At 30.7% G+C, this 16519-nt stretch overlaps 1 protein-coding gene across 1 annotated transcript in view; it reads left to right on the top strand.

Annotated features, from left to right (window-relative positions):
* Window positions 1-10894, top strand: part of Dop2R (dopamine D2-like receptor) — a 115446-nt gene extending 104552 nt beyond the window's left edge. The window contains exons 6-8 of the mRNA XM_085949266.1: window positions 6787-7068; window positions 7326-7519; window positions 10680-10894. Of these exons, the coding sequence (XP_085805392.1) occupies window positions 6787-7068; window positions 7326-7519; window positions 10680-10894 (691 nt within the window). The remainder of the gene's footprint in view (window positions 1-6786; window positions 7069-7325; window positions 7520-10679) is intronic.
* Window positions 10895-16519: the final 5625 nt, after the last annotated feature.

Raw genomic sequence — 16519 nt, 5'->3', positions numbered from 1 at the left:
ATGATCACACAATGGCCTTATGCAAATATTTGAATTTCGAATTTCGAACGAACTCTTTCGTTTTGAGTAGCTCGAAACTTTACTGAGCAAACGTGCACAATGTCAATATTTGCATTTCGATGCATACTCTGACTAGGTACTATTTATAAAACGATGGAACGCGGGAAAGACTATTAAAGTCAAAATATTTAGAATATAACAATCAGTTTTACAATACATGATGGCGATCCTGCAAAGATTTTAGTTTGGTTGATTTAGTAGGTACCTCTGGTAATAATAATATTTACTGCGATGACGCATTGAAAGACGACAATTAAATTATAAACTATTGATTAATGTGATTCGATCGTTTTTTCGCTGTTTTGAAGAAAATGTATATTTTATAAGCATCATTAAAACAAACTGATACGTATTCAACATTTTTTTTTTGTGATTTTACCAAGGCTTTGATTGCGACTCGCTGTCATAACGCCTCTTCTCTTCTAGAAGGGGATCCGCCGATCAGGTCTTCACTCTTATTCTGTTAAAGAACTTTACAATTTTACCAAGCTCTTCCGTATTACCCACCGCCAGGGCACCTTTCAATTCGTCGACATTCTCATAGATATCCGCAATTTGCAGCTGTTCATATTTAGGGCATTGTACTGCTATATGTACAATGTCCTCTAAAACATCACATTCATCGCAGAGCTGTGAATCGCTTCTTCGCATGAGGACATCAAATCTTTTACCCATTGTGTGCCTAGTTCTTAGCCTCATTAGTAGCTTAAGCTTGCTCCTCTTTAAAGGATCAGGAGACCAGGGCATCAACCGTGGTGATGGTAGAATAGACTTACTCCATTTCCCTTTACCAAAGATGCCCTATGGTGAAAATCTATACACATGCATTGGCACATTTTTTTTATAGCCTCATTCCAGTTACGTATCGTCGTTAATTTTCTATAAACACGTATCTGAAAAAACACAACTTTTCAGAAGAGGCAAATAACAACTTTATTCTCTCAGTTTTTAATTTAGAAATAAATTTTCTTCTATGAAATATCCATTTAGTGTTACACATATTTTCATGAAAAAAATGTTATGTTTCCTCAATTTATCGCACTATACTTTCGACCGATTAGTCATATTATCGAAGATACGAGAATGAGTTGCAACTTTATTGTAAATATTACTGCAGCAAACACATATCTTGACTTACGAGCAAGAACTTCAGTATAATCATCAGTCGGAGTTCAGTATTCTGGATATTTTCAAACAAACTCAAGATGCAAGTTTATAATATTTATAAAAGTCTTTGTTTTATATTATTTATAAAAGTTTTTTGTTATTGCTTAAATCTATTATCACTGTTATAAAGTATGTTTTGAGATACGTGTTAGTGGAATACGTGCGTGTTCAAATTCTGAATTCATTACATGAAACAACTCAAAACTGACAGAATTGAGATACGTGTTTGTAGAAAATTAGGGACGGTATACAACATTAAATATTCATAATATCGACTGAGAGCGCTTGAAGATAATTAAAAGATGATACCCAGGTTGCAAAAAATGATTCGTATGGAATAGTATAAAACTAAAATCAATTCGAAATCAAATAATATTTTTTATTTCGAATAGTGTTATGATTATGTTAAGGTTTATGACAGGGAATTCATACATAGTTCATAGACAGTCTACGCACAGATAAGATATTGTTAGTATACATTTTAAAGTCTATTTTCACTCGCGTCAAAATATAAATGGGGTTATGAAGTGTATAAATTCATGTCCGTATAATGCGGTATACAATCTCCCTTGAATACATTTGCCACGTTTTGAGTAATAATATTATTACTTTGACGATTCTCACCATGTGTGTGGTTCGTCATACGTGAGCCGTCAAGTGCATTCCCAAAGCTCTCCTCTTGAGTAGCTACGTTCCGCTCCATGCAGGCATCCTTGGAGTGAGGAGATTATGATAGCACTGCATTTTCTATGGCATTATAATATTATCCTTCAGTAGTGCAGGGTTGCTAAATCTTAACTCAGCTACGGCCTGGCGTATTGATGTATAATATCCAAATTATAGCACCAATATAACAAAAAATTTTAATTAAGTACTTTTTTATTAAAAATTAAATAATTCACAAGATTCACTTAACTTCAAGAAAACGTATTATAACCAATAGAAAAAATCTTTTTGAAAAAAATAAGACACATGCTCGCCTCTAAAACTGTGGGTTACTTCTTTAGCCTGTTCGATCCTAAGTAAGAACTCGATAGATTGGGCAAAAGGCAAACTACAATATAATTCACCTAAAAAATCACTTCATTTATTCAACAAATAAATCACATGATTTGAGAATTTAGCATTATATTATTGAACTTTCATAATTAGAAAACATCTCAAAAGTATTATATAATATCTAATATATACCCACTAGAAAAGTATCCATTTTATAACTAAATATTTTGAGTAATCCGTGACGTTGGTTAGTAATTACTAAACACATTTATTTGATACCCATCTTGATTTAATATACAAAAACCGATAGCCAACATTATTTTAAATCAAATCGCAATTTCATAAACGTTTTATGCAATAACTACTAGTTAAAATTGACATAATTAAGTAGGATGCCCGTAGCTTAAATCCAGTGATGTCGTATTATTTTTGAAAATGGATTTTTTTCAAGTGGGTATGTATGTTCAATAATCTATTTGATAATTATGCTCTGTTTACGAGTGAAAATATAAAATAATTTTTCTAATATGTATAGACAAAAAATCAATTAAAATATTTTTATATCAGATTTTTTTTGTAATCTTCAATAGTTTGATAACGTTGCGCGCGGACCATGGGATGGGAAACGCTGCTTTATCCTGCAATGTTAGAAACGTCAAAGCTCTAACCGCACACAGCGCCATCTGGTTTGACTATGTCCGTAAGCCTTTGTAAGCGAGAACCGGAAATTAAGGTTTAAGAGCTTACAAAATTAGTGAGTTTTCTAATACCGTTGTTCAAAATCTATTGAATAGTTTTGAAATTATTCATAGCTCTGCAATCCAATTTGGCTTGTGCCCTAAATGTTTCCTAGTATTAGAGTACATGGTTATTTTTAATGACACTCGTACGTACATTTGTATTAGCAGATAACATGAAATTAACATGAATATATTCAATAGATACAAAATTTACGAAGCTGTTAATCAAAATATGTTATGTACATATTTATAAAATCTGTCATTCACCTGGTATTCCACCGTATTCACCATAATAAAATATATAATACAGTTTACGACACAAACGAAATAAACAAAAATCATAAAGAAAATTATATTAATTCCGGAATACAACACACACGCCTGATAATCGAAAGTTCTTAGATTCGAGTCTGATGGCTGCCGATAATCTTTATATAATAAATCACTTTAATAACTTTTCATCAGACATTGGGATTTATTTACAATATCGGTGGTTATTCCACGTTTACATACAATAAGATATTGGCTTTTCCTTGAAATCTTTGAAATGTCTTTTAAACTTTCTTTATAATAATAATTATAACAATTCTGATAAAAGTAGTTAAGTTTTAATCTTTGTTTTGTAAAAGAGTTTATATTTTTTCTTCCAACTTTTATTATTATTCAATTATTGTATAATTTCTAGTAAAAAAATAAAAATCTGTAAACACAACCACCACTGGTGATTACAAGTAAAAACATTCACTTGATAAATATTAAAGTGTTCACAATATTTAATTCGCGTAACTTTATTATGATTATGAAAACATGGCATAATTAAAAAGGACATAAACACAAAAGCTCTTTTAAAATCCAACTGTTGCAAAATAATTTGGAATACGCGCCAACAGAAGGTTTTGGCAGTGCGCATACAAAATTCAAAGCAAGCAAGACTCACTTGCAAAAACAGCTGTTGTGCACGCTTTAGATATGGAGGTTGTTTGTTAAAACGGAAGGAGCTAAAGGGAAAGCTTCGCAGAGATTTACGGCGATGAGCTTTTAAGCTTATATTTTCAACATTTGTCAACAGATGAGAGGAGAACTTCATTTTTGCATGGAACGTTAACTGAATCGTACTATTTTTGTCTAGCAAGGCATTAATCATATTACTTAGGAAAAGTGTAGTGTGTCATTTTAAGTTAGTTGGTAATTATCACTGCACATAATATTACAGTTGAATTAAAATATCAACGCATGACATATGCTACACACTGATTTATAGTGTTATCACCATGATAATGCGTCGTAATTTTTGTAATTCAATGTAATAATATGAACTTGATAACTTTACTTAAAAAAGCTCATTTGTATTTTATAAATTTGATAGTATGTTTCATTCGTGTCACCGATTAAAAATACGCAAACGTCTCATAGCGTAATCTGAATGAATAATTCGTGAACCATTCTTCGTTTACCAGGTTCGGTGAGAAAAGCCACTACCCAAGACAAAGTCCGCTATATAAAATTGTTTAGTAATATTTAAGATAATGCTGTTAGTTTCAAAGCTAGTGCCCTTAAAGTTTAAACTGCTAATTGAATATTTTCTTTTTGCAAATACATTGATAAAGAATTACAAAAAGCATTTTTTTTATCGTGGCGTCCCCTAGTGAGGGTTGGCGACCATCAAGACGTTCTTAGTCTTATCATCTGCTATCTGGAATAGTTCGTGGAGGTGCACAAAATGCAGTGAAGTTCTCTGATATGCTTACCGTCGATCTTTCCTTGGATGACAAGTTGGGGAATGCTGTACTTTTGTCCTCTAATAATGGGAGCAAAGTACTGTAGTTTTCTAGTTTTGATACTACGCAGAACTTCTGGGTCCTTTCACATTTGGTTGAGAACTTCAACATTTGTCAGCCGGTCAGTCCAAGGAATTTTAATGATGCATCTATACAGCCACATCTCTAAAACTTCAACTCTCCATGACGTCTATTATTGGTTTATCGAAAAAAAAATGATTATAGTTATTAAAATTAATAAAAAATCATGTTTATAGTTAAGTAATCATAAAATATAATTAGACAATTATAACGTTCCACATTGTAACGCAGCCCAATTACGGCTTAATATATCCAACTAAGCAAATAATTTATCCACTAAATATTACTTAAGGACGTAATACACTGATTGACAGCTTGATACTGTATTTTAGCTAGCATGCGTCAAGTTGCGGTCAGTTTGCGTCTTAGGCGTAAAACCCACTTAACGGAGCGAGTGGGGCTCTCGCGCAAAATTTCACAAGTGGCGTGTAAATCATCGAAAATACAACGCAATCAAATACGCCAGCGCACACTGGATTTGACGACGCATTGTGCCCGCCTGCCCCATGAGTCACCGTTGTGTGGCTTTTTAGCCGGACGAATTAACGAAAATACAACGTAGTCCATTCATTGAACACGGCAAGCAAAATCACGCTCCTCAAAGCGTCGTCGATAGACGGGCGAGAAGTCATTATTTAAGAACAATGAACTCTTTGTTTAGTTATTGCATGTCCGATATTAATTACAAGCCCCGAGAAATTTAATAATATTTTTATTGCTTTGTTATGAGAGACGCTGATAATAATAATTATTTTGTGCTCCTTGAGCTCCTTATTACATAGGTGAAGGGTAATGCGCGGGTGAGAGGGGGCCTACTCAGTAGTGAGCGCACTTAACGTTTTTTTGGTGGGCTTTATGCCTAACGCAGAAGACTGCATAATATATATTCATTCACACAATATGTAAACCTGCGGTCAATCCAGTGACCATGATTTCAAGCTCTCATTCTGACTGTAAACCTACCGACGTAACTCATTATCGTCATAATTCGGATTGCGACAAACCAGGTACTCTAGGAAAAAGCTCCAAAAACCTGTTCACTTATTTACAAAGTAGCCGGGTAGGTATTTACACCAAGTATACGGCAGTTATTGATACCTCCATTTATCCAGTAAACTTTTGGCTGGTATATTTTTTTGCACTATACTGCATTGTTCGGCAAGAATTTTAGTTCCGGTCTATTGTCGTTCATACGCTATATGTATCTACATAACCTAACTACCTCTATTAACAAAATTAATCAAACTATTCTGCAATATTTTCACGAATCACTGTCAAAGGATTCGACTATATCATAAAAACTTGTACATACCGATCTCTACTTTAGATGCGGTTTCTTGTAGGTGATTTGGTGATACAAGTTTTTTCTCTTCGTCTATCAATAAGTATTCTTTAAGACGAAATTTTGAAAATTGACTACTAAATCTACAAACTGGCATACATTTGGGCAAATTGTTCAGCAAGAAGAAAAAACTTAATAATTTAACTATCGCGCAGAATTTAACAATTTCCAAAAATAAACTTGATTTTTTTTTTTAAATATTTTAAATTATAATTAAATTATAAATAAGCTGCACAATAAATTAATACACTATTTTAACTTCTCTTTTATATATAAATAAAATTTATATAATAAGCGAAGTTGGTCCATTTACGATATTGGAAATTTGCCACCAGCAGTTGACTGTTTTGTGTAGAGAACTATAACGCATTTATTTATAGATTTAGCAGTTTGATATTTTGTGTGAGCATAGGAAACATGGTTTGTAACAAAATGCCATAAAAATATCATTTTTGTTCAAAAGTGCACTTTGCTGGTTTGCAGGTTAATCAGTCGAAATGCCTTTTTTATGAAACATTATCAATTCATCGGCGTATGACAGCATCTGCATGGGTATAGAAAATACAGAGCAAACATGACTAATATCAAAAAAATACAATATTTTGTTTTTATTTTATAGTGTAATGGCTTCCTTGGCATCACCAGCCCCCCACGGAGATACAAACGGAAACAACGACTCTGGCTATGCACCCTCGCACTTGGAAGAGCCGATCCGCGAACAAGCTTTATCGGTTCCCAACAGTCCAAAGGTTGCTGCCGTCATTATCGCGCACAAGCAGGCCACAGTTTCCACAGTACCATCGACTGCCATCGCTACTCTTGGCGGCAAGGGACCAGTGAGGATGTTCTCTAATAAGAACGGGAGTACCACTTCGCCTTGCGGAGAGAAGGTGCCACTCAAGTGAGTTCAGCTTTTTTAATTGTCGTATTAACATAATAAAAATATTATTATATCCATTATTATTGTAGGTGGTCTGCGAATTACTATAAAGTTTATATCAGTCACCTGAAACGTAAAAAATTTTCTTTATCAGCCGAAAGCTTCTACTGACTTGATTTCAAGGATGCTGTCTCACTACTAGCATTTACATATTATTGTGATGTTGTTATGGAATAGTGAACTGAATAATAAATAATTTTGTTCGTCTTTCTATCTAGAACTGCATCAACTATCGTCCGCTGTGCAGAAGAGCTGACTCGAATCGGCTCTGGAAACTCCAAAAAGGAAAGAAAAGCGACCACGGCTTCTAGGTTCACCATTTATAAAGTCAACAAAGCCAGCAAAAAGAAAAGAGAAAAATCATCAGCCAAGAAAGAAAGAAAAGCCACGAAAACTTTAGCCATCGTTCTAGGTAAAGTATAATATATTTAAATATATAAAATACGTATAGACGTACAGTTTTTTTATAAACTTTTTTCATTCCACGAATGATTCACAAGATTTAAGAATGTAAACATAATATTATGTTATGTCACATATTATGTGATAAATAATAATAGGTATAACCACTAGCCAAATCTTTTTGAAAAAAATCCGACACCCAGCGGGGTTCTAACCTGGGTCCGCCCATGTGCTCTAAGCGCTAAGATATGGAAAATGTCCTATAGAATTGTTCATATAATTCTCACTGAAGCGCTTTCTAAATTTTGCCAGTGTTTTGGCAATCGGCTTTTGTAATTTAAATCAAAATATAAATAATTTACCGGTTGGCGGGATCTCTCCAAAATTTTGTTATTATATACTTGCACTTGCCAATTTTATTCAACGTAAATTTTACAAGATTTAAAAACGTAACAATGTTTATTGAACACAGGAACATAATTTAAAAACACCCATTAGAAATATATTAACACTATAAAAACCATACTAAATTTAGTTAAACCATTTAGTTTGGTTAAAGCTACTTTTTAGTTTCTCCCTAAAATCATTTTGTGAATAAATTTTGTTCAACCTTTCTTAATTGCCGCAAAATTCAATTTACTTGATAATTTTTATATTTCTTTCGAAAATTAACGTACTTAATGTATTTTAATTTGTTAAACCTACCATTATTCTGATTATTTTAAAATTATTTAAAAGTTCAAATTATATCTAATATAAAACTTCTATTGAGTACCTACCTCAACATTTTTGCATGAAAGTGTCTTGGCCAAAATATGGCCAAATCCGATAAACAACAAAAATGATACTAGTTAAAAAATTTAAGTGGCAAAAATTAAATTCAAATTTAATATTTATTATCATTTATGACAAGTTTTCATATTTTTTCATTAATCGTATATTTTACAAAGAGTAATTTATACGAATTTTAAAAATAAATAATATTTATTTGATATTTATTATTTGTTTCAATTATGCAATAATATTTCTAATTGATGATAATTTGAATTAATTAATGATTAATATTGCAATATTTTGAACAGAAGGTATTCATTATTATAAAAAAAATATAAAGATCTACCATTATTGGGTAGTTAAAATAATTCCTTTTAATTTCTATTTAATTTGAAATCTATGCAAATAATTATTTTTTACTTTTTATAAATATCATTTTATTAAAGGTTTGTAATGTTTATTGTACATTATAATTCAATCTACGTGGAATAAATATAATTATTTTAAAATCGCTTTCGTACATAAAATAAATACCACATTTTCTTTTTAATTCATGCAAATTACCACTTCGTCAAACTCTGATCGACGAAAACTCAATTCGAATATTAACACCCAACATAACAAAACAATGACAGCTTAATTGTATATACAATTTTAAATGGAACACTTATGATTTTTACGCGGTAGTTTAACACGCTTTCATCACTTTCATCACTTTCATTCGATTCAATAACAATAAAATTTCATCTTTTTTTATTTAGTCGGATATTCTGTATACGTTTAATGTATACACATAACAGGAAATTGGGTTTTTAATAATTCATGTAGCTACGTTTGCTTTGTTGCCCGACTCAATAGAAATGTTATGTGAGCTATCATAACATTATTATGACATGACTTTTCGAATATTGCAAGAATCAAAACGGCCTACAGTATCAATTGATTTATGACCTTTTGCTTGTTTAGTATTATTGGTTTTTCATTGATGTTTCAATGTCATACTTATAAAGTTCTTTTACGTGTTGGTTTGCCATTCCTATATACATACGTGCATTTAAGGCAGTTCAGATCCGGACCGTCTACATGAACAAAAAACTACAGATCATTTAGGTAAATCGATATTACTTTTTCTTCTTCGTAATGACTAATGATCATGACACCCAGATGACTAATTTATAGAAGAAAAGGAAATCTGTAGTATTCTGTATTATTTATTAACTGTCAATATATTAATATAGGCAAGGCTAAACCATAATATTCATTAATGGGAACGACAGTTTCGGCCAGGTGCGGTTCCCACAATATTAATAATTGTATAGCCTCACTGCTCTGGTGGCTGCATATACATATCGGATGGAGATGGGGTAACTCAAATCATTGCTCTGATAGTTGATACAGATGCAATTATGTGTCTAACTCACAATGTAAGCTAGGATATAGATACTATGTGAGCTCATTGTTTGGAACTTGATTTTATCTGAATGGTGAGGTGGAACTGTCTACCCACCGTATCTCCTATGATGATTGTTGATTTTGATAATATCAATTTATTATAAATGTTATAATAATGTTAGCGTGCTAATGCTTTTCTCCCACGATGGCCACGCGGCTTAAGCGTTGGCATATAACCTCGTGGGTCTAAGGTTCGAATTCTGGGTCTGGCAAGTACACATATTGTTTTTGAATTTTTGTATGATCATAATCAGAGTAGGTATTGACTCAATAGGTTGAGCAAGTGGCTAAGACCCATTTCTAGTAAAAGCGAAATCTATTAATACAAACCTCTCCTCTGTGGAGGCCCATATTATCCTATTAGGATAGGACAAGGTCGGGAAAAAAATGATATATTAAATAGTTGTCTGACCACAAGAAATCGGCGATAACAGGAAGTCGCTGTAGTCACATATAGTAGACGTCTTCTCAGTGCCGTGCCTGTCATAGCGGCAACGCGTGCTAAACGCATGTTTAAATAATGTATCGGCTCTCTTTTCAGATGCGAATTCTTTTCATCTTTTCAATGAACCAAAAATTTACTAATCATAATTCTAACATCACTCTTGATCGTTTTAGACATATTTGTATTATAAAAAGCTTCAAATATCGAAATGATAATTTTGGGAGCGATTAGCTTTACTGGAGGGGATTGTAAGTTCACAGTTTTAACACGTGGACAATAAGTTCTTGTTCGATAGTAGCATCGTTATTAATACAATTCTTAAAATGTGGCATTACCGTGTTAAGGCATTGGCTTCCTAATGAAGATATTATCAAAAAAAAAATTAGACATATTTAAATTATATATTTTATACCAAGCTACACTCATAAATATTGTGTTTATTCATGTTTAATAAAAAAAAAAATATATTTAATTAATACATCAATGTATCTATCTATAGGTGTCTTCCTCTTCTGCTGGGTTCCGTTCTTCACGTGCAACATAATGGACGCAATGTGCACAAAACTGGGCTTCGACTGCCAGCCCGGTGTGACCGCTTTCATCCTCACGACGTGGCTGGGTTACATAAATAGCTTTGTTAACCCTGTGATCTACACCATCTTCAATCCAGAGTTCCGGAAGGCTTTCAAGAAGCTAATGCATATGGGCACTTAGCCAATAGACTATATGGTCGTTTTCACGCAGTAGAGTGTTTCAACCCCTCTTCAATTTTCATCCCTTGTGCGGTTGACGTGTGATATTATGTTTTTGCACGAAATAAAGTGGTGGGTAGAAGTCGTTTAAATATAATATAACTACTCACTATTTACTTACTGGAATATTTACATTTTCTAATTGCAATAATAGATAAAGTTTGGGTAATAATATATTTTTGGTGTCCGGGTAAAACGAAATAAGTCAAATTTTGCGAGTTGTGAAAAACTATGTGAAATGTTTTCTGCAAAGTAAGATACAATTATTTTTACGCTGAGACGCATTCAAGAATAATAATTACTTAGGTATTTTAAAAGGTGGGGAATTACGATTTTTTTGCTTTTTACTAACAAAGTTATCCAAAAAAATATTAATATGGATAAAATAAATATTATTTATATTTTAAGTAAAGTCGTAATAATAATTTTACACAAACATTTGCTCACGTAAGACGACTAATTATTTTTACCAATTCCGAGTTACTATTATATACGAGTATAATTACTGTATATTTCTGCAGAAATCAATGAATTATTTTATTAGCCTAACGAGTAGTAACGTATCAATAATTTAACAAGTCGAGGGTCTCGATTTAAAATCCCGAGTTTATCCATTTCTTAAAAAAAAAATAGTTACAAAACCTTTTCGTAGGGCAGCCAAAATCTACGCTAGATTGTAGAGCTAATGATAAAAAATCATCTAACAATAATTATTGCATGTTACTAATTATCAAAAAGTGCTCTATAATTAAATGTAATATACTTCTGACTTAGGTTGTTTTACCCGAACACCACAAATAACATACTAAATAAATAAATAAAATTCTAAGACATTCATTACGTCAAAAATTACTTTATTTTGTATATATTCTGTACTAGTTGACGATGTTTTTCTGCAACTAATGAAAACGGTCTTGGTTTTATTAAAACCAAGTGTAATAAATACTTTAATATTATATTATTGTATTTTCTTTTAGTTAATACAATGTATTTCTACCAATAATTGATAGTAAACAACATAAAAGAAGCTGATTTAACCATTATCTCTAGTTTTTGGTTTTATAACCTGATGGAACTGTATTATAATGGTTTCGAAACAAAATAATTTGTTAATTCAACAATATTTGGGTGTTTATGTTGACAGCTATTTTGATCAACAAACAAATTGTGGAAACCGTCTAAATATTTAAAAAAAAAAACTTAACTTAAAAACAATCTTTGGTTATTAATTTTCCAGTAATAGTCTAATTAGATTTATTCGTGCAAATAAATAATATCACTGCAAATCCAAGTGTTCTTGTCTTGCGCGTGCGACCTTGTCTAACATTTGACTGAATTTAAAAAAAATAGTACTAGAAAAGTTAATATCTGCAATAATATTTTGGTTGTGAGGTGATAAACAACTAAAAAAAATTGTGAAAAAAACAAGTGAATAATATTAATATTGTATAAAACTAATGACGAGAAAAATGTTTAATCGTATTAATTTTATAAATAATATTGAAAGACATTAAAGTGATATGTGTATTATAATATAAGTCATTCACGCTAGTCATTTTTCTGTTCAAATACTGTTTTAAACACGATTTTTTTTTATAAAATCATTCTTTTAATTGTGTAATATTTTATTAATGAAAAATTATACATGCTTATATCGGAATTTTAAAAAGAACAATACTTTTTTATTTATTATATTTTTTTATTTAGAAAATGCATGGGTATTAATTTTCTGTGATAGAAAAATAGCCATATAATTAATTATTAGTAAGATAATGTAAAAACGTATAACTATTTTTTTAATGTTTCTGTTTATTTGTATTAAATATATACATATGCACCTATTTTAAAATTATTTGTTGCTTTTGGTTTCAAAGTTAACAACACGAAGCATGTTAAAATCAATTAAAAAAAAATCTAATGCAAAAATCAATTAATGATCTATAGACACATTAAAATTATTGGTTGTATTTAACTGACTTTGAAACCAATATTTCTATTTTACAGTTTATTTCTGTCTAGTTATAATAGTATCAAATATTATGAAATAATAGTTTACTACAACACAGATACTTTAAGCCTCCTACTTACATATTACATAATATTAAAAATAAATATAAGATTATAACATATCCAAATCTTATCTTCTTACATATCCAGTACTCTTAACTTAACATTTACTTTGTAGATTAACATTTTATATAAAATTATATTATTTTGTTTTAAACAATAATAATACTACTTAACAGATAATTTTTGTATGGCCAGCTTTATTAATTTTAATACGAACATATTTTTTTTATTTTACTCAAAATTATTTCATAATCCACTTCATCTGTGAAAGGCTTTCTAAGGATTATAAAGTTTATTTTTTTAATCTGATAAAAGATAATATTTTATAAATATTAAATTATAAAGATAGCTTTCATTTCTGTGAAGAGTTATTTTAAATACGTTTCTTTATATTTTAATGTCAACATTTTCCGACATTTCTGAGATACGCAACGAAAACTAAAGGGTGTTCTGAAAGCGCTCTTATTCAATTATTGTAACTATCTTAAGAATTTTCACGGCAACTTTTCAAGTAGGCACGATGCCAGTGCTTGGATTGTACTGCAGAAACAGGTAACCGATTTGTAAAATTATGTAGTAAAATTTACCAGTGATATATTATTTTTATTACAACGTTTTTATTAGCTCGTATTCTTGTTTGTCAGGTAGTTGTTTGTCCAGTACAAATCTTGCAATCGATTTTTAACTAGCTTCCCGACTAGATAAACATTTGAAACTTTTAGAATATATCAGAACACGATGCCAATCCATTACTTTAATACTTTTTAGCCATCTTTAAGCAGAATTGAATTCATTTTCAGTTAATTCTGTTTTGTATGAAAAGTTATTTTGGAAGAAATCCGTAATCCAATCCACTATTATTGGTTACTAACTGGGTCGTCCTAGCAGCTAAATTATTAATATATACGTGCGTTACTATATAAATCAAAATGACATTTCAGTATTCAGTATTTCTATATTTGTTTTTTATTTACTTCATATCAAGTACAAGTTTGAGCATATTATTGAGCATAATAATTCAGCAAAAAATTAAAAAACGTTGTATATAAAAAGTTCTTTTTATCTTGTAATTATTCTAGTATATCATTCAAATTCTATATTTAAATTTTAGATATTAAATAATTTGAATGTTTTAGAAAGTATTCGAAACATTCCATTTCAACCACTGCAAGGATGTTCAAGTTAAAATATATATCACCTGAGTAGAATACACCTTCCAATTTATCGCTTTATGTTTACCTACCAGAATAGTGCTTGAAATTTTCGTGCTCTGCGGTGACATCTCACAAGTTTCGATCTCTCTCCAGCTTAACAACCTTCAAGTATATGTTGTGAAACTTTTAATTGCTACACTAAATTAAAACGTAACATCGATTTTTAAGCATACCCCGCCGTAAATTATAGACCGAACCAAATAATTTGTCCAACGACCGAATCTGGAATTAAAACCTTTACCTAATGGTTACATATAAGTTGTACGTACGACCAATCTGCGGAGCTCCATTTTTGGCAACGTGTGTTTTGTGAATAACGATGACGTCACATCGACGTATTCGACACGTTGCAGAAGAAACGAGTTTTGATTTGCGAGTCGGCTTAGATGTGAGAGCCAGCTAAATAACAGATCAGGTGCTCACACTGGCTGGCTCAAAATATGTTAGTTGGATGGTTTCATAAAGGATGCTGGAGTGGCAGGTGCAGCTACCTAAAGCATGCTATTTCAGGATAGAGAAATATGGATGAATTTATAGTATGAAGACCCTACTGAGGTTATTAAGCCGCTATTAATGATCAAGCTGATGGTGACCTGTCTGGCATACATTGATATAACGGACACTGCATTATAGTAATCCAATACTCAATATCCAAATAGACACTTTTCAGATAAAATATTGCCTTTTTCTGGAAGGATAATTTTGTCACCACTACTCAAGTGGCAAGTGCAGTAAAAAAATACTTTAAATTTCCAATATTCTTTACAGTATAGTACCTATAACAGAAGCCAGAATCCTATTCTTACGTCAAAAATATTAAAATTTCAATTAATATCATGAAAATGTATTTAAACACATTCAATTAAATCCATGGCAATCATTTAAATGTATATAAAGGTACAGACAAGCGTGTGCGTTTTTACTTAAAGACACGTCTATAGTGACCAAGGCCACAGTTATACGGTGCGACTAGTTTTTGATCTTTCTTTAAAGCTAATTGGGAGTGAGCAAACAGTAATTTGTATCATTCTGAAAAATATTTTGTTAGTCTTAAAGACTATTAAAATAGTGTAGAATTCTAATGTTTTTCGGACAATCTTAAGTTCCATGAAGTGCCATGATGGACACATTGAAAAATTACTCTAGTCATAATATAGACTGTATATTATAACATATTTGTGGGTTTTCTTGTGAGATTTAAATATCTTTAATAATATCGCTCGATCGAAAATATGGAAGTAAAATAATATCACATGTTTAATGGTTTTTCTTGGTATGAGTTTTTGTATTAATTTTAACTGGGTAGATTGTGGTAAATGTATTGATTCTAATAGACTTTTTAATTATTTTTCTGAATACAGATTATTCGAAATGGATTCAATAAAATAATAATATGCACAATTTCATAGAAATATTATTAAATGAATCTCTCAATACAATCTTCATTAATCTAGACATTGAAACACTTATTTATAGAAAATAGTAATAATAATATTATATTGTATCTCCTTCCTATTTAAAGCTTATCTTTTTACTACGAGAATATTATATAAATTAGGTACTTACCTACTTAATTTAAGCTTTAATTTAAACTTAAAAAATGAGTTTCATTAACTGATGCCATAATATAAATAAATTATACTAAAAGTTTTTATTTGATTACTTTATTTAATGAAAAATCGTATTTATAAGAATTTTGTAGGTATTTCGTAACTCTGTTTCTGGTTTACATTTTTAATTTTTGCTAATATTGCAAAATTAGGACAAACATATAAATTTGTGTGCGAAGAGAAAAGGGATATAAGTCTGAAAATAGTAAAACGAGCTAAATATGTATGCCAAATTAAAAAATAAGACAAGTTGAATTGACGCCGCAAATTGAAGAATTTTCCAAAACTCTCAATCTTCTTTTGACTCTCGTGAAAAGTAGTGATTTGAGAATTACTTATATTTTCCTTTCGCACGCAGAATTACTTTTAACCCTATTTTAGATTTCTTTTTTTGCATAAGTATCAGTTATCTGGTAAATAATAATTTTATCTATTCAACATTTTTGAAAATATTTTTAAATCCATTCGTTTAATGTCTATAGTTGCCAAAAACTATAATTAGTAGCTGTCATATCGAATATATAAATTCTTCATGCGTAGCCTTACGTAGAATTGATAGGTATATTGTATTAAGCTCTTGACAGATTCTGTTTGACGAACAATTCTAGATTTGAATATATCCAATTTGAGAATCGTGTTTTTTTTTTATTTATTTATTTGTTTTGTATAAGTATTTTTTGAATTGCAAATTCG

This window comes from Rhyacophila brunnea, unplaced genomic scaffold (assembly GCF_057557595.1).
Source record: "Rhyacophila brunnea isolate RB1 unplaced genomic scaffold, BYU_Rbru_1.0 scaffold_21, whole genome shotgun sequence".
Taxonomy (NCBI): domain Eukaryota; kingdom Metazoa; phylum Arthropoda; class Insecta; order Trichoptera; family Rhyacophilidae; genus Rhyacophila; species Rhyacophila brunnea.
The sequence above is the reverse complement of the archived record's forward strand: the minus strand, read 5'-3'. Positions and strand labels throughout refer to the sequence as shown.